The sequence below is a fragment of the Centroberyx affinis genome, unplaced genomic scaffold, assembly GCF_046629955.1.
Source record: "Centroberyx affinis isolate AG114_WGS23_722 - 3 ecotype Tasmania unplaced genomic scaffold, CSIRO-AGI_Caff_v1 ptg000652l_1, whole genome shotgun sequence".
Classification (NCBI taxonomy): Eukaryota; Metazoa; Chordata; class Actinopteri; order Beryciformes; family Berycidae; genus Centroberyx; species Centroberyx affinis.
The window spans coordinates 87,939-109,174 of record NW_027279278.1 but is presented as its reverse complement, the minus strand read 5'-3'; the positions used below and the strand labels follow the sequence as shown (position 1 = coordinate 109,174).

At 43.1% G+C, this 21,236-nt stretch overlaps 1 protein-coding gene across 1 annotated transcript in view; it reads right to left on the bottom strand.

The window, feature by feature from the left end:
- Positions 1 to 20,546, bottom strand: part of eps15l1a (epidermal growth factor receptor pathway substrate 15-like 1a) — a 36,343-nt gene extending 15,797 nt beyond the window's left edge. Inside the window, exons 1-17 of the mRNA XM_071519044.1 lie at positions 20,520 to 20,546; positions 19,332 to 19,373; positions 18,987 to 19,076; positions 17,686 to 17,733; positions 17,430 to 17,525; positions 17,092 to 17,160; positions 16,279 to 16,404; positions 15,684 to 15,743; positions 15,293 to 15,535; positions 14,891 to 15,048; positions 14,483 to 14,639; positions 11,070 to 11,155; positions 7,808 to 7,880; positions 7,526 to 7,687; positions 5,933 to 6,130; positions 3,816 to 3,980; positions 245 to 350 (exon numbers count right to left, since the gene is read on the bottom strand). Coding sequence (XP_071375145.1) covers positions 245 to 350; positions 3,816 to 3,980; positions 5,933 to 6,130; positions 7,526 to 7,687; positions 7,808 to 7,880; positions 11,070 to 11,155; positions 14,483 to 14,639; positions 14,891 to 15,048; positions 15,293 to 15,535; positions 15,684 to 15,743; positions 16,279 to 16,404; positions 17,092 to 17,160; positions 17,430 to 17,525; positions 17,686 to 17,733; positions 18,987 to 19,076; positions 19,332 to 19,373; positions 20,520 to 20,546 — 1,906 coding nt within the window. The remainder of the gene's footprint in view (positions 1 to 244; positions 351 to 3,815; positions 3,981 to 5,932; positions 6,131 to 7,525; positions 7,688 to 7,807; positions 7,881 to 11,069; positions 11,156 to 14,482; positions 14,640 to 14,890; positions 15,049 to 15,292; positions 15,536 to 15,683; positions 15,744 to 16,278; positions 16,405 to 17,091; positions 17,161 to 17,429; positions 17,526 to 17,685; positions 17,734 to 18,986; positions 19,077 to 19,331; positions 19,374 to 20,519) is intronic.
- Between the last annotated feature and the right edge of the window lie 690 nt (positions 20,547 to 21,236).

The window sequence follows — 21,236 nt, the reverse complement described above, 5'->3', positions numbered from 1 at the left end:
GAGGGGAGAGGAGAGGAGAGGAGAGGAGAATCAAGTAGAATAAAGTTGAAGATGAAGACCATCATCGAGAAAAAGAGGAAAAGGGGAGAGGCAGGACAGATGGATGACAGAGGAGAAGGGAGGGATCACAAGGGTCAGTCTGAGAAGAGGAGGATAATGTACCCTGAGGGAAAAGACAGAGCAGAGAGAGAGAGAGAGAGAGAGAGGGAGAACAGATAAATAGATAGAGGGGGACAGTGAGAACCTTTGAAGGGGTCTGTTTTGAAGGGGTCTTCAGAGTGGAAGGGGTCAGTATGAAGCTCCTGAGGCTGGCTATTGAACACAGATGGCTTCACCTTGAACGGGTCCTCCTGCAGAGAGAGAAAGAAAGAAAGAAAGAAAGAAAGAAAGAAAGAAAGAAAGAAAGAAAAAAAGACAGCAAGAAAGCAAGCAAGAAAGAAAGAAAGATAGATTGGTTTATTGTGTTTAAGACTTGGCCAAGTGCTCATTCGCACAGTCTACATGTTAAACTTCACACAAAACTAAACACACATGCATGCACACACTTACACACACACACACACACACACACACACACACACACACACACACACACACACACACACACACACACACTTTCCTGTATGTCTAACTGCATCAGGCCTGCCAGATGAAACCGGCTTCATCCATCTTAATAACCGTCCACTCAGCCAGAAGTGCAGGATTCAGACTGAAGAGGCACTTCCACAAGAATGTCTAGAAGGAGCAAAGCCCCTGCCGTTATTAAACCAAATGACAGCAGGCGCACACACACACACACACACACACACACACACACACACACACCTGCCCTCGTCCCACTGAGCTCGAGTTTCACTTTAGAAAACAGGGAAGCAATTTTCATTCTTTTGCAATTTGCCTTTTTCTGTATGTTCTACTCTACTGCTCTCAGCTGGTCCGAGTCAAAGCCTTCTGGAGAGGAAGCTCTCGTCTGCCCAGTCACATTCCTCTGTGTGTGTGTGTGTGTGTGTGTGTGTGTTGGGTTACACACAGGGACTTTCCTTCACGTGCCAGCCTGGCTCGGTGCTGGGCTAAATCTAAATGCTCTAACTTGTTATGGTTCATTAGCAGGCCTCCACTCTGTTTCAATAAGAAACCCTGACCCTGATCCCACTGTTGATCCCAAATATATACATTACACACACACACACACTTTTTCCCTACCTATTAAACTCTCATTCACCTGGCTGGCAATTTTTTCTGGGGCCAACTATGCTGTATATTTTATATCCTTCCCTTACTTAAAGTTGCTTCATGTAGCATTTTAAAATACTATCAAATCAATTGTGATACCTTGGAACAATTACTGTAAACAAATGAGACCATGATTGAGACGACTGGTATTTGTACATCACGCCAGTGTTATTGTTAGTGTTTCTCAAAATTAAGACCACATTTCACATAAAACATCTTTGGTTAAAGGTTTTCTCTCTAGCTTTACTGAAGAGGATAAACATGTTGGAAGTGATTTTTCCATCGGCCTTTCACTCCTTCCACCATCTGTCACTGGCAGAAACTCTGAAAGCTTTAGCTCTGTTTGGTCTGGAAGAACAGCCCTCATACTGTTTTGTGCCATAAAGCAATTTCGTTTGTACCCTAAAGCAATGCAGCAGATCTCAAACAGACTCTATGGTACTATACTGCTGTAGTATGTCAAAAAAAAGTGGTATCGTGGTTGTATATATGGGTTTTGTATCTGGAGAGATAAGCATATCGTACCTAGTGGACATTTCTGGTACCAATGTGGTTATGTGGTAATGATTTATTGATGCTGCAGTGCTACACATAGCACCTTTAACAGAGTGAGATCCAATAGTATCATTTCCCTGCTTAGAGCTTCTGAATGGGCTCCAGTGACCTTGTATTTGTTGTGGACTCTTACGGTGCTGAATCCCCCATTCCCACGCAAAACTAACCACAAAGGTGATCTTACCACCTCAGCCAGGGTTTACCTTGCAGATGCACACACATGCATACTTACACACACACACACACACACACACACACACACACATCTCCAAGCATTCCCATACATAGCGCTCTTACACACTGCCATTCATCTCTTTGAGGTATTAAGTAGAAAGAAGAATAAGCTCCAGTGTGTTTCTCGAGGGGGAGGACCTTTCTCTCTATAAGCGTACAGGTAAAGAGCTTAAAAAGGGAAAATCCACCCTAAAACGCAACTTGTATATATTATTACCAGGATCTGTTGACAGTTCAGCCAAAATTTATGAACTTGCAGACCTCTCTTCTGCAACTAGGAGCCAGTGAATCAAGGTTATAATCTGTGTTGTCATCAAGGTGGAAAACCTGGAGCGGTCGCACAGTGAGTGGGAGGCCGGTTTTGTGGACACAAGAGTATTTGTTGGAGCTTTTACATCCCAAGCAGTTTTAATGCTTCATGGTGCTTACTGTTATGAGCCAGACGGCACATCTGCACGTTCTGCTTAAATTTCTGTACATGTCATACTCCATCTGTGAATCTGATAATGTGAACGTCTAGACACATTTATTTATAAGATAGGAGGTTGGAATGCTAATGTTAAATATTGTGGGGTTGGGTGCTCTTTGGATAAAAAAAAGGGTCCTTCAGTAAGATGAGCCATTTTCCCCACAGTGTTCTTTAAATTTCCATTTAATCTAATCTAACCTAGCAAAATTGGTCGTTACCCCTGTGAAATCATCATGGTTACTGACACAGCCAGTTTCCAATTGGCTGTCAATGGGCAAGCTCCACCACAATACCCAAATGAGTCTTGTGTTTGTTTAATTTGCTTGTCTTTTACTCTTTTGTTTCTGACCCACATCGAAGGGGAGTGTTTCACTTGTCCACAAATCAAGACCGAACCCTCCAAAATCATAGCAGCATGTGTGAATTTGCTTTAGGGTGGAAATTTTAAGCGAGAGTAAGAGCTGTTTGCCAGGTGTGAGAGGGCCTGAGCCGAGGTAATGATGTTATTATGAGGAAAGTCAATAGGAGCGGTACTAAACCGTAGGATTAGATCAGTGAAGGGGGAATCTGAAAGGCCCAAAGGCTCCAAGTCTGCAGGGAACACAATGGAGTGTCAGGGAGAGAAATAATAGCCGGGGTCTTAGCGAGAGACGTTTAGAATGACAGGAGTGATAGCGAAAGGATTTGGCACGCTACGTTTTGCATACTGCTGGTAATCTCTTGTCTAGCTGATAATAAGGCAGGGCCATGAGGAGGAGGAGGAGGAGGAGAGGGGATGGAGAAACTATAAAGAAAAGAGCCAGAAGCTGGGATTTACCATTACCGGGCCAAATCCAGGCTAAAGTAGGGCACTGATATCTGATATCTGATTTCACCAATACTAAAATCCAACAACAGGAGTTGATAATATGATAATTGGTAATAAATGTCGAATAATGGAATAACTTGTCTAAATATAATAAAATGTCCCTTTAAATGGGTCAAAAATGTCATAAAACCTGATAATATTATAAATTGCCAGATGATCTAAAAACATGTCCAGACTGATATTGAAATAATTAACACACAGGGATAAAAATAGGGGATAAAAAAAGATTAACTGGATGACATCATGAGGCTTCGGGCTTTCTCCTAGGTGGCCAGAAAAAAAAGCTTTTGAAGTTCAACGTGGAGGGAAGGTCCTACTGAATCAAACATGACATTGCGGATGTGGTTCAAAGCATCACATGAAGCCTGGCAAAAAGTTTACTGCATGTATGCACACACACACACACACACACACACAAAAAAAAAATAAAACCATACACACCTGTGCTGCCCTCACCATGGGTGGGAATCCGCCGTTCTCTCTGTCGCTGAAGCCCTCGCTCATGTCGGCCAGGTTGGTCATGCTGCCTCCGTGGGTCCCGTTCAGGGTGCTGTTGTACTGCTCGATGCTTTTAGAAACCTCCTGTTGGCTGTCCTGGATCTGGGACAGCTTACTGCGAGCCTGCGGGACACACACACACACACACACACACACATAAGTAGAATTAAAACTCTGTAGGGCATCAGTAATGTCCATAGTTCCATAGTTCATGAACCCAGGTGATAGACAGACGGGGGTTTTTGGCATCTTTCATTAAGTCAAAAAGTCACTTGTGATCAGAACTGGTGCATAGGCCAAAAACAGAAGACTGAACAACACAGATAGTATGATAACCACTCAAAAAGTATGATGAGTAGAAGAACAGGAATGTTTCAGCTTTACGTCATCATCATGAATGAATCCAGAATGTAAATAACCTGAATGTAAAAAAGGAACAAGTATTGTGGATCGTACCGTCTGCGTTTAGTATTATGGCATCTGTGAAATAACATATGAGGAACTTAGTAAAGGAACGCTAATCAAGCAAATCGTTGTCTTCGAGAAGAAAAGCCCGGAGAAGAGGGGAGGTGGATCTTTGATCTAGGGGTTTAAGGCACGGCTTCTTAAATGTGTTCATTTCACAGACCCACAAATAGATAAGAATTAGGCCACAGACCCCCATTTGATAAGATTTAGTCCCAGGGACCCATATGGGAAGATTTCAGTTGTTGTAGAACTGTCTGTACTGCTATGTGGGGGGATAATAATGATGGAAGTGAAACCTGATTATAGTAGTCATTCTTATACAGTCTCTAGGATAATTTGTAGTGACTGAAATATATTATATACTGTATGTATGTTCTAATTTAACAGCTGAAGATTTTTGATGTATTTATTTTTTCCCCAAATAAGTCATTTTCTACATGATTTATCATAGCATAATGACGTCTAATTAAATCTAAAAAAAAAAAAAGTATTAATCACAGCAATAACAAATGATCATAACATGAGGAAAATTGTGAAGGCAATGGCAATTGTCATTCATGGAATCAAAGCCACTTATAAACATCTCTGCTGGGGACAAATGGAGTGATGAAATAATATTGCTACCGGCATTCAACAGAAGATAAAAGGACTGGATTCAAACCCATGATGTTTTGGGTACACGGCACGCACCTCGGCCTGGTGAACAGCTGGGACACAGGTCTAACGTGAGGTTTCGCGAATAATACAAAGGCCCGGGAGGACTATGTCATGAAAATCAACATGAATTTTCCTGGAAGCAATAAGGCGGGATATTATTGCAGGTGAGCGTGAGGAAATGATGAACTGCTGGGTCTCTTTAACCCCCAGTGTGACCTTTCCACTGGAGAGGAGGAGTAGTGGCAGAAAATAGACTGTCGCTCTGTAATTCGGTCAGGCTCCGGGATATTGGTGCGTGTGTGTGTGTGTGTGTGTGTGTGTGTGTGGTCACTCAATTAGATGCAGGTGAATATCATCTATCTCCACACGTCATACTTCATGTGTTTGCCCAGTCGAAGTCAAGTTGAACGTATGCGTATGTATGCTTGGATATGTATATGTGTGTGTGTGTGTGTGTGTGTGCTTGTTAAAGGCGGTTAAAGGCGGAGTGTGAGATGAGTGGTTGCCAGGAGATAGATGAGAAGTAACAGCAGATGATGCTAAATGAAACTGACACACCTGTGAAACACACACACACAGCTAAATGTTGTTCTTCAGTTCCTCTAGTGGCATGGGAGGACACATGTTGACTGTAACAGCAGGAATAAAGAAGCCGATTCTGTAGTACAATACTGCTCCCTGCTGGTGACTTTAAGACACACACACACACACACACACACACACACATATATAATACTATACTTGTGAGAACATTCCATTGACTACATTCATTCAATAACCCTAAACTAACTTTAAGATTAACCCTTGCCTTAACCTAAACCTAATTCGAATTTAAATCTTGACCCTACACCCAAATCCTAAACTAACTGGTTCTGCGTGGCTTTCACAATCTCCATCCCACACCTCCACCCTCCTCCTCCTCCTCCTCCTCCATCACCCCTCTGTCCTACCTGGTTGATCTCGTCCTGCGTGGCCTTCAGGGACTTGATGATGGTCTCCAGCTGGATCTTGCCGGCGGCCAGGCTCTGCTCCAGCTGGTTCTCCTCCTGCTGCAGGCGGCCCAGGTCGGCCTTGGCGCGGCTCAGCTCCTCCTCCTGGCTCTGCAGGTCCGACTCCTGGGAGTGGATCTGGCTCTGGAGGGAGGAGATCTGTGGGACAAGAGAGAGGTGAAGAGGCAACACACACATGCCACACACGCAGCTTTTTGAGATGCTAACATGTGATGGTCTTTCTTGTTTGCCTGTTCTCAAGCTTTGTCCCTACTGACCACTGTACACCCTCTCTGACCATGAGCCAATCAAATCAAAGCAAAACAATGGCTCTATCAAACAGGCTGACTGGCTGTCTGTCACACTGCTCTCCACAAAACAGTAGCATTTAAACTTTTCAGAGAAGCTCTTATGACTTAGACTATGTTTTTTTGTGAGCCAACCAATCACAACGAAGAGTTCGAGCTACACTAGCAGCTGATTGGCTCCTCTGCCTCCATCACCGAAAACCACTGTGAACAGTTCAGACAAGCAGAATACACAGAAAACCAAACCAGTGGCACATGCAATGGTACACGCATGTATCTATTCATTCATGTAACCTACATCAATTTTATGACAGAAACAAAACAGCACGTCATTACAAGCTGAATAGTCTGATGTCGTTATGGAAACAAAGTGCTTTTTTCATATTATCTGCGCACTGAGCTTTTTAAAGAAAATAAATGGCACAGTGTGAATATGCCCATACTGGTTCTATTTTCAGCTTTTCAAGTAGAAAAAAAAAAGACAGTCTGTACAGAAAGCTCTTCAGACCAAACATCTTTCACTGTACTTTCTCCTCTCACTCACTATCTGATTAACATTTGATTCTGGTGTGGATGTGCATGTCGACTAGGTTGACTTTTGGGATTTAGGATGATTTTTAAGGCATACCTACTTTATCTGATATGTAACACAAGTCATGTACCAGACTAAAACCCATCATAAAACAATGCCCTTACAATATTCCTGTGACTATGGATCATGAAAAAGCGGTTCTAGGAAAAGATATAAGAGTGAAGGAGAGAGATCGAGGTGATTATTAGGAGAAGGGATATCAGATTCAGTTGGGAGAAGGTGAGGGATATTTCTTGAAATGAAATACTTCCTGACTTGAATGCTCAATATGTCGTGTGTTTGTGTCCGTTGCTGCTTTATCTCTCTCTCTCTCCCTCCTCTTTCATTTCATCATTCCTTCTCCCCCTCTCTTATCTCTCCATCTGACTCTCGATATATGATCCTGACTTCACTCAGAACGTCCTCTAGTTTTTGTTATCTGGGTACATCTCTTACGTCATTCTCCTTCCCTCCATCTCGTCCTCCTTTGCTCCATCCATCTTTCCCTTTTCCCTCTCTCCTCCTCTCATTATCTGATCCTCCTCCTATTGGTCAGCACATCGCCTGTTTGTGTTTGCGCAGGTCGACTCTCTTCCTCCGTCATTCCCTCCCTTCACCTCTCTCTCTCTCTCTCTCTCTCTCCTCCACCCCCAGCTCCTCCCGCCCCTTCCTCACCATCTGAGACTCCTCCTGGCATTTGATCCGCACTTCGTTCAGCATGTCCTCTAGCTTGTGTTTCTGCTGGTCCATCTCCTCCAGGCGGTCCTGGGCGTCTTGTTTCTGGGCCTCCAGCTCCTGCAGGCTGGCCGTCTCTCTGTCCAGGTCGTTCTGCATCTCCTGACAGAAACACAAAGGAAAGGGAACCCATGGGTGCCTATCTTCCTGCTTGTGGAGAATCTATGGGGTCTCAATTAGTGGGGATGGGTGTGAACCTAATGAAGTAAAAGCTGTCCTCACCTGCACCTCTGCAGTCTTATGTCTGATGGCCTCCTCCGTCTCCCTGATGTCCTGCTCCAGTGTGTACTTCTCCCTGACACACGCAGGCATGAACACACATGGACATATGCACACATGGGTGCAGACACACACACACACACACACAGACACACACATACACACACTTACGGTTACAGAAATAACAACGCATCATCCCCCATCCCCCTTGCTGTGTCTAAAGCAGCTCCTCTGCACACACATCAACACATCATAATAACAAGACATCGGACTGGGATTCTATCAAATCTACAATGACATGAAAAAGAAAAAAAAAGAAAAAATATAGTAGTGTTTATATGTGTATTTCTGCATACAGCTGCCCCTTTTGTGTTGTATTGAAGTCTTCAGCTAATGTTAGCTAGTTTTCAGTACCTGTCCTTGGAGTGGAGCAGGTTGCCACACACAAACAGTGGATATCAAAAGTCTACACACTCTTTCAAATGTTCTAGTTTTTATCATCTTGAGGCCTGAAATGAAAACCCATTAAATCTGTTTTTTTCATTTTTATGACCTCCGCCAACAAAGTTGGAAAGAGGTTATGTTTTCACACCTGTCTGTTAGCAAGGCATTTCAAAATGTTACAAATGGATTTGGCTGAAATTTGGTGGACTGTAACCAGACAGCCCTTGGCCCAAGGATCAGTTGGTGTGGATGATAATCTGGATCTGGGATTTCCGCCAATACATGATTAGCAATTTGTAACCATAACTAGTATGCTGTGTTAATGGGCTGATGGGGAATGCCCAACATCCAGGACCTCTGAAAGGACTTCTTAAAAACAGAAAACGAAAACACCTTGGCTGTGTAAGTGTGCACACGCTTTAATTACTGGTGAGCAGAAGCACCAGCAGTAAGTCTATGGATGAGTCTACCAATTTAGCTCATCTGGATTCAGGAATTGTCTTCCTCCTGTGCACATTCCTATCAAATCAGTCCACAGATTTTCCATAGGATTGATTTATTTGCTCACTGCAGGATACTGATCTGGTTTTTTTTTCAGCCATTCTTTGGGACGTAGTCACCTTGAAAGATTACATTCTTCTTTAACTTCAGCTTTTTGTTGCAGAGTGCATTATTTCCCAAAATATTATGGTATCTAGAGCTTGATTTCATGACTTTAGGTAATAAAAATTTGAAAGAGTGTGAAGCCTTTTGATATCCAAGGTCGCTCTAGGGCCTTTACAGCAGAACTGGACACTGTCAGTACTGGAGAGTGACATAGTTAAACTGAAGTCGGTATTGTTTTTCTCCTGTCATTCTGTGACCGTACTGTATATCGGTGTGTGATTGTACGTTTGACAGAGTGCCAGCCCGTGGATATTCAGTAGCCGGTCTGTTTACCTGAGAGTATTCCACTGGGTAAAAGCAAGAGTGCTGACGCAGCATGGAGAGTAAGTGGTGAACAAACAAAAAATTGATAAAATACACACATTAAAGGAAGAGTGGATGCTGTTTACCTGAGAGTATTCCACTGGGTAAAAGCAAGAGTGCTGACGCAGCATGGAGAGTAAGTGGTGAACAAACAAAAAATTGATAAAATACACACATTAAAGGAAGAGTGGATGGCTGGCTGGGTGGGTGGATGGATGAACGGAAGAAGGGAGGCAGTACGATGAGGTAAAGCCAAGATGAGTAGCAAAGGACTCATCCACATTTGATATTTCAATTTTCCTTTTTAAGTGTGCATTTTATCACTAATCTATCAACTAATGTTCTAACCCATCTGTCTAAACTGCGACAGTCAAGCCGAGGAAGAGTAATGGTTTACAGGCTTGGGTTTGAGCTGCATAGCTTTGGTTTGCTTCAAGTTAGGAATGAGAATATGCCTTAGGAACTGTTGTGTTGTGCAACCAGTGTACAACGCATTAGGAACACCATTTCTTTCCATGAAATAGACCAACCAGGTGGATTTAGGTGAAAGCTATGATCCCTCACTGATATCACCTGTTAAATCCACTTTAATTATGAAGAGGAGATGTGGTTGAAGAGGAGTATGCTGGTTAAAGGACAACTGAGACATGGATTGTGGGAGGTAACTCATTATTAAGAAGGTGCTCCCATTGTGTTGTACACTGAGTGCATATAGCAGTGGCACCAAGCCACCATTATGGAGTGAGTCCAGGTGTGCCTTGAGATTTTCTCCAATGGTTTGTAAATTCAAATCAAATAAAAGTTATTTTTGTGAGATTTTAAAGCAATTCATTTGCTATGCCCCAGAGTTTTGCATATTTGCAAATGTGCGCCTTAACAATGAAAAAGGAAAAAGGAAACCCCAATGCAAGGAAAAGACACAACTGGAACTTACTCAGAAGCCATGTGAAAAGAGTAGATACAAAAAATGTTTCACATGACATCTTGGTGTCCATATTTTTCCTTCAGATAGCGAGAAAGAAGACTCAGCTGGGCAAACAAAGCATAATATAAAGGGGAAGCGTTCACTAGTATACAAGGTCATGATGATAATGGTGAACATAAAAAGGGACAAAATAAACACAGAAGCACTCAAATGACTCATCAAGCACAATGATACTTCGTGTCAACTGATATTTCACTTTGGCAGAACATATTTGATTTTGCAATGAACATACCTGTATATGTGTTCATGAATGGTCAACCACCAGAATTGAATAATCTGGGGACCTGTAGTCAGCATCACTTTCTGATTTTTGTTTTGAAAACCTAGTAGTGTTGCACGATGTGCCCGTACTGAAAAAATACCTTGCTACCCAATTTCAAAAACAGCAGCCTACTATACTACTATGTATACTATATACTCAGTACTATGAATCCTTGTTAACACAGATTAATGTTGCCTTAATTAGCATAAAATAATACCACATGACCTTAGATAATCATATGCTCGATTCTGACAACCACAGTGATTGGCTGCTAGTGTGCACAGGATACTGTTGGAGGTTGACAAATGACAAGTTCTGCTAAAGTGAAAGAACTTTGACATAAAACATCACCAAACAAATCGTTGTGTGAATAGTATTGAATAAGAGCAACGAACTGTGAAACGAAAATTACACTCAAATTAAAGCTGTGGCTTGTAAGTATGAAACACATCTGCTGTTGCCTACATTGTTGCTACATGATATGTAACATGAAAAAGGATCTTCCAAACTGCAGCTTTAAACAATAGATGAAAGTAAAACAGGCAGGCTATGTGCTGTCACTACTGTGACGTTATTGAAGCGTTACCGCTGGTATTGTTTGTTACCTCTGCAGCTGGGCGATCTCCTGGCTGATGTCATCCAACTCCTTGATGCCTGTGAACTCTCCCGAACCCACTGAACTGGAGCTGTCCTGTAGAGAGGGAGAGACACGGATGGATAGAGAGAGAGAGAGAGAAAGAGGGAGAAAAGACAAAGAGTTACGAAGAGACATAAGGCAAGACGGAGAGAGAAAGAGGGGAAGACAAAAGAAAGACAAGGACAGTAAATCTCATTTGATGTGGCGTGAGTGAGATGATGAGATGACACCAACCAAGCGAAGCTAGACCGGGCAAAAAGGAAGGAGAGAGAGAAAGAAAGGCAAAGAGAGGACAGGAGAGAAACCATCGGTCGGTGTGAGGGGCACCACAGAGGATTGGAGCGGCGGGTGGGGGGCTGGGTCAGTCACCAACGTCTGGGGAGGGTCACCACCACTGCCATAATTGGTAAAAGGAAAGGTGCAGGATTTTGTAGAAGCCTGTCGTATCGATTAATAACCAGGCATCCTCTTGGGACATTCAAAAGGTTTTCATGTGGGCGTTTTTGAGAAACTGCCAGTAGTCACCTGGTAGTATTTGTTGGCTTTGCTAGTGCAAATCAATGGAGACTGAAACCATTTCTCTCAAAAAACAATCCTTTACAAGCAGTTCCATTATTTAAAGATCCAGTGCAATGATTTCAACTCAGTCAGGAAAGGTTTGATGTTGATTTCTAACAGAATGAGCATCATTTTTCTGTTTTTCATGGTTAGGTGGTACAGAGCTTGTTGGACTGAGTGAGAGCCGGAGCTTCCACTGCAGCCAGTATTGTTCTTTGGGGAACAAATATCCAGTGTTGGAACTTTGACACCCAGCAACAATGGAGGCACAGAGAGTTTGGCTAGTTTGGCAAGTAGCTGGCTGGCTACTGTCTGACAGACTACGGGGCACCTCATTAACTATGCATACTGTCGACCAATCAGAGCATTCGTTAAAACCTGGGTGTAGGTGACATCATTTACACCAGACAGTAGGCCGGAATTCTAAATCTGTTTGATTCTGTTGACAACCAGAGGGAGAGTTTTTCAAATTTCCACAATGCTGACAGTTATAATAATTTGGGTAACTTTACATTAACATGACCTTTGTTAGATTATACCATGAAATTGAGAAATCTCATTGCACTGGACCTTTAATCAGAGTACCGTTACACTTTATGGAAGTAAATGGAATGTTTTTCATGCAACTTTAACTTTGCAATAATTTCAGTCCCCATTGATTTACACCAGCACTGCGAACAAATCCTAATAGAAGGCTGCAACCACTTTCTCAAAAGCAAAAACAATACTGACCAATACAACTGGCTTCCAAACATCTTGAACCTTCCCTTGATCAGCAAAGAACTGAGGAGGTTGAGATACTGTCACTGCAACCAACTGAACTGCACTGCATTGAAAAGGAGAGAGCTGTCTCACAAATGCTTTCCACTATTCTGCCTGCCTAGCCAGCCGCTGAAAGCATTTGCGGGTTAACTGAAGTCTGTGTTACCTACCCACAGCTTGAACATTATAGCCTGAGAGAGTAGAGAGAGGGGTGGGGTGGGGGTTGAGGTAGAAACATCAGCAGCAGAAGAGTTAGGGCAAGAAGAAGAACAAGAGTGGGCAGTGAGTGTCTGGTAAAATCAAGCTGCCAAAGTGGAGGATAGTACTTTTTTAAACGGCTGATTTAGATGTTGCTGCCAGTCGTGAAAGCAGCATCTGTGCCCTCCCGCCCCCCCCACCTCCCACACACACACACACACACACCCTCCCACCCTCCCACCACCACCATATTGTTCAGCCCTTGCCACTACCTGGTGTTGATTTCCCACCCTCGTACTCTTATGTGTAACCTCACAAAACACACCACCTGTCCACGGAGGGAGAGATTCATATTTCCATTTAAAGCCTTAATAGAAAAAAAACACCCTGTCCTACTCTCTTCAACTTTTCAATTTTCTTTTCTTGGTGAAGTGAATTATCAAGAAGTCCACACAATGTGCAAACTGGGCAGCTGCACATTTGTCTATTCACTGGCAAATTGGTGCAGCTCAACAAAAAGGGGAACCTTTCCTTCACACAGTTGAATGAACAGACTTGCATAGATGTGCGTGGTAGGTTTGAAGTTGCCAGTCACAAAAAACAGTTACAGTTGGCTTTTCTACAAGCAAAGGGAAAAAGGTACAAAAAAGGACAAATTCTACAGTCTGACAGTGCATTTGTGGTTTTGCAAGCTACACTTAGTTAACTAAAAACAACACATAGTAAAAGTGCAAATATCAGCCATAATCCATGTCAGACAGGGTTGTGAATTGTGACCAAAAACTCCTACCTTTTGGTAGTTATACAGTACTGTGCAAAAGTCTTAGGCATAAGTGAATGAAATCCATAAAGCGAAGATGCTTTCAAAACTAATTAAATGAAAAGTTTCTGAATATCAAAAATTTACAATAAACAGTAGTCTACTGACACACTAATGCAGAAAACAAATAAACATCGAAGACTTCTAAGAAATGTATATAAAAAATCTAAGGTGCCTAAGACTTTTGCACAGTACTGTATATTTCCAGTACTATTTATCCAGAAAAAACAAAATCCCCGCAGATGTTGAAGAGTAGTCAAAGATAGTACTCTGAGTGGACAAAGTGGCTCTTGATCAAAACGAGCGGGAGATTTTACGAGTTAAGTTTTCACAATAATACAACCTTTAATGAGACAGACAGACATTATTTGCGGAAAATAACTTCACTGACTACCTGACTTGGCCAGAAAAAAGTGTGCACAAAACTCGAACTGCCCAAAAAGAAGTTGCAAAGCTTTCGTTTCCCGCAGACAAAACCACATCTTTATGAATTTGCCCTAACATGCAAAGAGCTGGAGGAAGGAGAGAAGCGGAGAGAAGGGGAGAAGAAGAAGAGGCGCTGACTCACCCGTCTCATCTCGGACAGAGCGGCCATCTCTGATCCCACTGGGGTCATGTAGCCCGACATGCTCTGGACAAACAGGAAACTTGTCAAAACACGGCAACATAATAGCTAATATTCCATCTAACTGTGAAGCAAATTTCATGGAAACTTTTGAAATGTCGCAAAAAACAGAAAATGTGAATTAGATGCATTTCCATTAGCTGTAGTGAAGCGAATAAAATGGCTTCCAGAATGTCAAAGAATATCCACAAGAAACAACTGAGTCTTGAAAAAACAGATTTGCATTGGGCAAGTTGTTATTGTTCTTTATACATCAAAATTTGCATGGAAATACTTGAATGGAAACCCAGCTAATGCATTACCACTATATAACACGCACACCATTTAAGTTAAAAATGCTTTTACACGGGCATTGTTTTCGTGTGTGTACTGTGCGTCCTTATGCCTGTGTGTGTGTGTGTGTGTTTGCGTGACCTACCGGCACGGGGGTGCCCCTCTCGGACGGGGGGATCATGTCGGCGGTGAGGGCTTGCGGCGGGTCGATGCCCTTGCTGACTTTCTGCTGGATGAAGTGCATGGCGAGGGCAAACTGCTCCCGCGTCAGCTTGCCTATCTGTCTGGTGTCTGCCAGAGCCCTGGATGGGGGGGAGAGCGCACGCACACACACACACACACACAACACAGTGACCGTACTGTCAGACAGGACAAGGCTGGGAATAACAATCGCTGAAGGAGAGGGATGCAGTCACCGGCTGAAGCAGGCAGAGAGACAGTGAGCCTGTCAACCTGTCAACACACTTAACTATGTGTCTGTCTTTTGCAATAGAGGGAGTGCAAGCTGAAAACACAGCAGGCCTTTAAAGACCCGAGCTGAAGTTCACCGTACCATATGTGGGCGAGGAGGTTCTGAGGAAGCCCGGAGTGCATGAAGATGTCCTTGACTTCCTGTCCGCTCACGAAGCCGTCCAGGTCAGCGTCCGTCTTCAGGAAGATGTCGTCATAGCGACCGCGTTCCGACACCGGGACCACCCAGTTCACCGAATGCTGAGAGAGACAGAGGGAAAGAGAGAGAGAGAGAGAGAGAGATTATTTTTTTCAATTCAGAGCCAAATCTGCAAAACCTGATCTGTTTGGGTGCATTTCAGCTTCAAAAATAAAAACATTATCTGCACGCTTTGGCATTTGGTAGTAAAATACAGATACAGTGGAAATTAAAATCATATTAAAATCAGGTTTTGGCCTAAATTTGTCCCCCTTTTGTGCAATCCATATCAATAATGCACCTCACCTGTGCAGACTTGAGCGTGTGTTTGGGCGACAGGCTCCCGGTGCTGTTGAGCGAGTTCATGCTGCCGTGGGAGGGCGTGGAGCGCAGCGAGTCCTTGGGCGGCGGCGGGCTGGCGGGCAGGCCGGGCGCCGCGCCGGGCACCGAGCCCAGGCTCTTCTTCCTCTTCGACGGGGGGATGAGGGAGGAGGGCAGGAGGGCGGGCACCGGCTCCTTCTCCAGGGCCCGGTACACCAGGTGCATGGCCTTAGGGGGTGGGGAGGGGGGAGAGATCCTGGTGTTTATGGGTATTTATGGGCCGCTAAAAATAGGCACGCTGGCATCTTGTATTTCGGACAAATAATGATGGGGGAATTAATAAATGTATGACAATGATGTATAAAACGACACTCACCACTGCAAACTCGTCTCTGTCCAGATGTCCATCTTTATCTATGTCACTGAGGTCCCAAACCTACAGAAGGGAAACAAATGATGTTTCTATGAGGATAAAAATGATGTTTCTATGAGGATAAAGTCACAACAACAATGTATTCAGGGCGTTCAGAATAGAATGATGTCATTCTAAAAGATGCTGTTATCCTGTAAGCAACAGCCTCAAGATTTCTTAACATATTGTTCACGATAAACCATATGGAGTTTTACTTCACATCCACATTAGAAATCATTTGCTAAAAGGAGGTGTTACAGACACATCACTGGAATCAAACAGTTGTTTCATTTATGGATACTGCCAGCAAAAATCTACAGTATGTGAGCAAGAATCCCCCCAGGCAGAGTGTCATTGTTGCTGCTTCATATTTACGGGGAAATTAAAAACGTTTCGGTAAACAGACTGGGACTATTTATCAAAATGCGTGTGCAAAAAAATGTGCTTATGTGCTTGGGTGATTCGGTTCAGGCTGATGTACTTTACTCTGAGACCTTGGAACCAACAAACATGTACAAACGCTTTAAGGAATAACAACAACAACAAAAAAAATCAATACCTTCCCAAGGATGTCCAGAGGTAGCTTGGAGTTGATTAGGACTGGTTTGACCTTTTCTCCTGACAGCAGTCCGTTGACTGGAGCCAGGCTTTCAAATATCCCATCAAATTTACTCTTTTCCTCAGGCTAGAAAGGAATACACACACACAAGTCATCTAAAAGGCCTAGTCTGTAATTGTTGCATTGGGTCCCCTGCCCCACTGGCTTTGTTTATCTTTTGATTGACTGGATTGAAGTAAATTGTGTTTTGAGACTGTAAATGTTTGCATAGGTAATGTATGTAAACACTGAAGAGAAACAAACTTGTATTTGTTATAAAAGTAAAACACTTTGAATGCACAAATCAAATAAAATCTCCTTTTACTACGGATGGGACTATTTATCAAAATTCTATATATTGCAATACAAAAATGTGACAATACGTATCGTAGGGCAGAAAAATGAATCGTAATATTAGCTCCATTTTATTCTGCTGTAGTAATCACAAACGAGATGGCTTGCCCATCACAATTTCATAAGCTCTCCATCCAAATTACATTATTGTCACTTTGTAATGACATTTTTAAATTGTTGTTTACATTCTACCAAGTCAATGCCATCGCTGGCTCAGAAATAAACGTAATTCTGTACAGTCACACATAGGACTTTGGAGATTGTGGTATTCCCCTTTAACTCGCTGAATGAATCTAAAACATTTCTGCAGTGACAGGCTTATTCTACTGCCTGTGCATGTAAGTGTGTGTGTGTGTGTGTGTTTGTTTGTGTGCGTGGGTGTGTGTGTGTGTGTGTGTGTGTGTGTGTGTTTCCGCTCACCCTGACAGCCCAGTGTGGCTCGATGGAGGCGGAAACTGTGCTGCTTAGAGACGGACTGCTGGTGTCCTTCTGCAAACAAAGAGACAAGCCTGGCTGTCAGAAGACTTTTCTTCTCTCATACTGACAGACTGAGCCTTTGCTACAAAGACCTACAGTGTGCGATAGCGTGCGTGCTGAAAAAGGATGTAAACGGCTTGTTTACACTGGTAATGAGTGGAAAATGTCTGCAGGTTTGCTGTGAATTCCGCGTACGGATCGATCTCCTGCAAAAATCGTCGTGACTACACCTTTAAGTTTATATGGACAAATAATATGTGGATTATATGAACCATACTCACAAACTTGGGGGGAGGGACTGTGAGGTTGAGGCTGGACAGACTGACCTCCTGTCCGCTCTGAGCGCAGGCCACCAGCCGCAGAGCTACATAAAACCCCTGAGAGACAGATCCAGAGTCAGTGTCGCCCACCGAGCCTCTCCTATTCCCACTCGCTGAGCTAATTAACATGCATAAAACACACACACACACACACGCATAGAGTAATCCAGCTATTGGTCATACCCTGGTTAAGCTCGGGGAGTGATCTATTCCCTACCTGTTTGTCCAGATAGCCTTTGCCATCGGGGTCGGCCAAATCCCAGATCTGAAACACAAACAGCAGGATTAACAAGCACTGTACGGCAACAATGGCAATTGTGGGGCAGCCGGGTGGAGGCCTAGTGGTCTGATCAACTGGTGGACCTGGTTCAAGCCTGACCAGTTCCAGTATTGTCTTTGCCTTGATTATGCTGAATGCGATCCAATATCCTAATGCTGGCTTCAGAATGTCATCGTTATGCTTCACAACAGCCAAAACCACATCAGACCCGCTGCACTCATGATGTCACCAGGTAAGCCTCTTAAAAAAAAAAACACACACACACACACACACACAAGGAAAATCCTGGCAGCCAAAAGTAATACACTAACACTGAAAATGCCTGTTCCCAATTACATTAATAGAACGGTGAGCGGAGCCAAGACGGGAGAAGCATGATGTCATCGCTTCCAAGCAAAGAGACACCATATAGACCGTCATCCCTTCGCTTTCCTGTCAAATTCCCCTGGGAGTATCTGTGTCTGTGTGTGTGTGAGTAAGAAGTCAGATTACTGCCTTTGCTAATGGAGCATCTCAGCTTTAACCATTTCCCGTTGGTCAATATTTATTGTTTTACAGTGTCTTTATCAAATTCACAGACAGACAATGGTAGGACTATATTCAATCCCCTTCTTCTGCTTCTTTACCAAGTCGGGAGAGAATGTGTGTGAAATCCTCAATGATCTTGTCACCAAATCTGTTTGTTCGTTAGTGTAATAGGATGCAACGCAGATCTCCAGTGATGGAGGGGTGTCTCTAGTTGTCTTTCTTTCCATTTACGGATTCATAACCTGGCCACTGTGAAGCCCTTTGAGACTGTACCAGCGATTAAGGGCGAAACGCTACGCACTTCCTAACATGACGCTCTGCACTGAAAGTGACTGCACTTCCTCTATAGATTCCACAGCTGCCTCCATTTTCCATGACACGAGGAAGATAGAAACTGCACGTCTAGAAGAAGACAAAGAAATTGCACGCCAAAACCAAATTACAGCTGAAATTACAGTTCGATTCGCACAGGATTAGTATTATCAGGGGACCTCTGCCTTCAAAATAGAGGGGGTAATTTGTGCATGTTTACTTCACAAATTACAGACATGGCCGATCTGCACAGGGTTAAAGTCACTGTCAGTCCCCCTAATTATTACAAATCCCAGGATTTTGGCTGGAAACATCATGACCATTTCTTTGGTAACCTTCAATCTAGCAGCCACTAAACAGAAAACATACAGTGCAGTATAACTTTAGCCAATATTCACCTTTCCCAATGTGATGTCAGGGAGTCCAGACTTCTTTAAGAACAAGGCAGCTTCTGTCGGTCCTACTCTCCCTGTATTCCCAGGATCCACCTTGGAACACACACACACACACACACACACACACACACACACACAGTCACAGTCTGAAGTACACCATAGCATCTTTATATCTCTTGTTTTTTCCTTCATACTGAACTCTCCTCTCAAAACAAGGTAGGGTAAATAAGCAAAGTTGACATAACTGATTTCATAAAACTGTTATAGGCCTATACATCAAGTTTATTATACTGTTATTACAGTTTCTTGTACAGTGTAGAAACACTATGCTTTCGATTATCATCTTACCTGTCTGTAAAAGTTCTCATATACAGGGTTCCCACTTGACAACTATGGGAGAGAGGACTGTTATTAGACAACACATCAACCCCATGCATTTCTCCACACAGGTATGTCTCATTCAGTGACTAGCTGATAACATGTGAAAATGACTAGCAATGTATTCAGCATTTTCAAAGGAATTCTGACTTATTAGCCACAGCCAAACTTAACCAGCTGAAATATCAAGTCCTTAAAGACCAGATCTGGCCTCATTCATTGCATCTCTGCTGCATTTCTGACCACTGAGATTTTCATGAAAGAGCACACCAACAGTAGTAGTTAGGATCAATAAAAAAGCCATCACAAACCAATGCTTGGGAATATCTTGTTACATTAGTGCCATGAAGGGCTCTGCTGCTCTGTCTAGCTGTCCCTAAACTAGGATATATTTATCAGTTCGGTGACACAAGATAAAAGCACATAAAGGGCACTGTACTGCCATCTTATATGATTGGGTTGCGTTAAAACCTCACCCGCAGCAGGCAAAAGATGCTCTGGTCTGTACATGCTTACAAGTATTGATCAGCCTTAGTTAACGTTAGCAAGCAGTACAGCTGTAACGTTATAGGCAGCTGAATGGAACAAGCTGGCAAGCTGGCAAGCCAGCTCGGCCAGCTCACAACAGCGTCATTCATCAAAGCTCAGCCCAGGTTAGTTGAGGTTAGCCTGTAGCCTGCTATCTAGCCTCACAGGCGTTCCTCTCCATCCTCACCACACTGCTTGTCATCAGGGCTAGGCTAGCTAAGGTTAGCTAGCTTAAAGCACCTAACGTTGCCCAGTCTCATGCTTTGTCAAATTTGCGTGCGCAGGCCAGCCTGTCCCTACATTATATAATGTGTCCATTATCTTGAAACTCGTAAATAGGAAATTACTTGAATGCTGTGCCGTAGGTAAATAGCTAACCTATTGCAACAATTTATCAGACAACAGCTAGCTAACGCTAGCTATCGCTACCAGCCCGCTACCTAACGGTAATGCAATAAGGCCTCGTCCGACCAGCTGACTGTCTTATTTCTAGGTGCATTTCAAAGGGAGCAGATATCATGTTCAAAATTAAATTAAAAAGCAATGTCATGAATGACACATAGTGTGTCATGCTACGACTTCACCTTGCTTAAAGTTGAAGTGTATCGTAGTAAAATGCTGCATCTTTACCTGGGTGAGAGATGTGAGAGCTGCCATCTTCCCTGTTGCTGCGGGAACGCACACACCCTCTCTCTCCAAGGCAACACTCCCCCTAGCGGACAAATTCATGCCTCACACTCTGTTACAGTCATTTCCAAAGTGGGGACTAAAGATAACGTCACGCCAATTCATAAAAAATGTTTATGTTGTCTTAATTATCGGCAGACACATAAACATCATAAGCAAGAATGAGCACCTTTAACCAATTTTTAGGGTAAACTCTTCAATTCGGCATGTATCCGAGACAGCGAATAGCTCTCATTAAAATACAATTTCAACCTTTAGAATTGGTCCACCTTACTCTCACAATCTTCTTCCACCCAAATCTGTTGAGCGGTAACTGGAAATGCAAACCACTTCTAAAAATCAATATTTAATTGATATAAAGAGCTGCTTGGTGCAAGATTGTGTTCTCAAAATTGGAGGTAAAGACCACTTCTGTATGAAATTAAATCTATGAAATCTATGAATTCTTATGAAATCTATGAATTCTGTTTCATGTTTATCTGACCCATTGGGAACCGAAATTTAATCTAACCACAGCTCTCAGATTGGGTTCCTTGAAACAAAATCTTCTCAAATGGGGGTCCCTGGTCTAATGTGGATCTATCTGGGGGTCCTTGACGTGAAATGATAATAGCTACTATGCATAATACTAATGACTTGTAGTGGGGATCCGGGATCCCC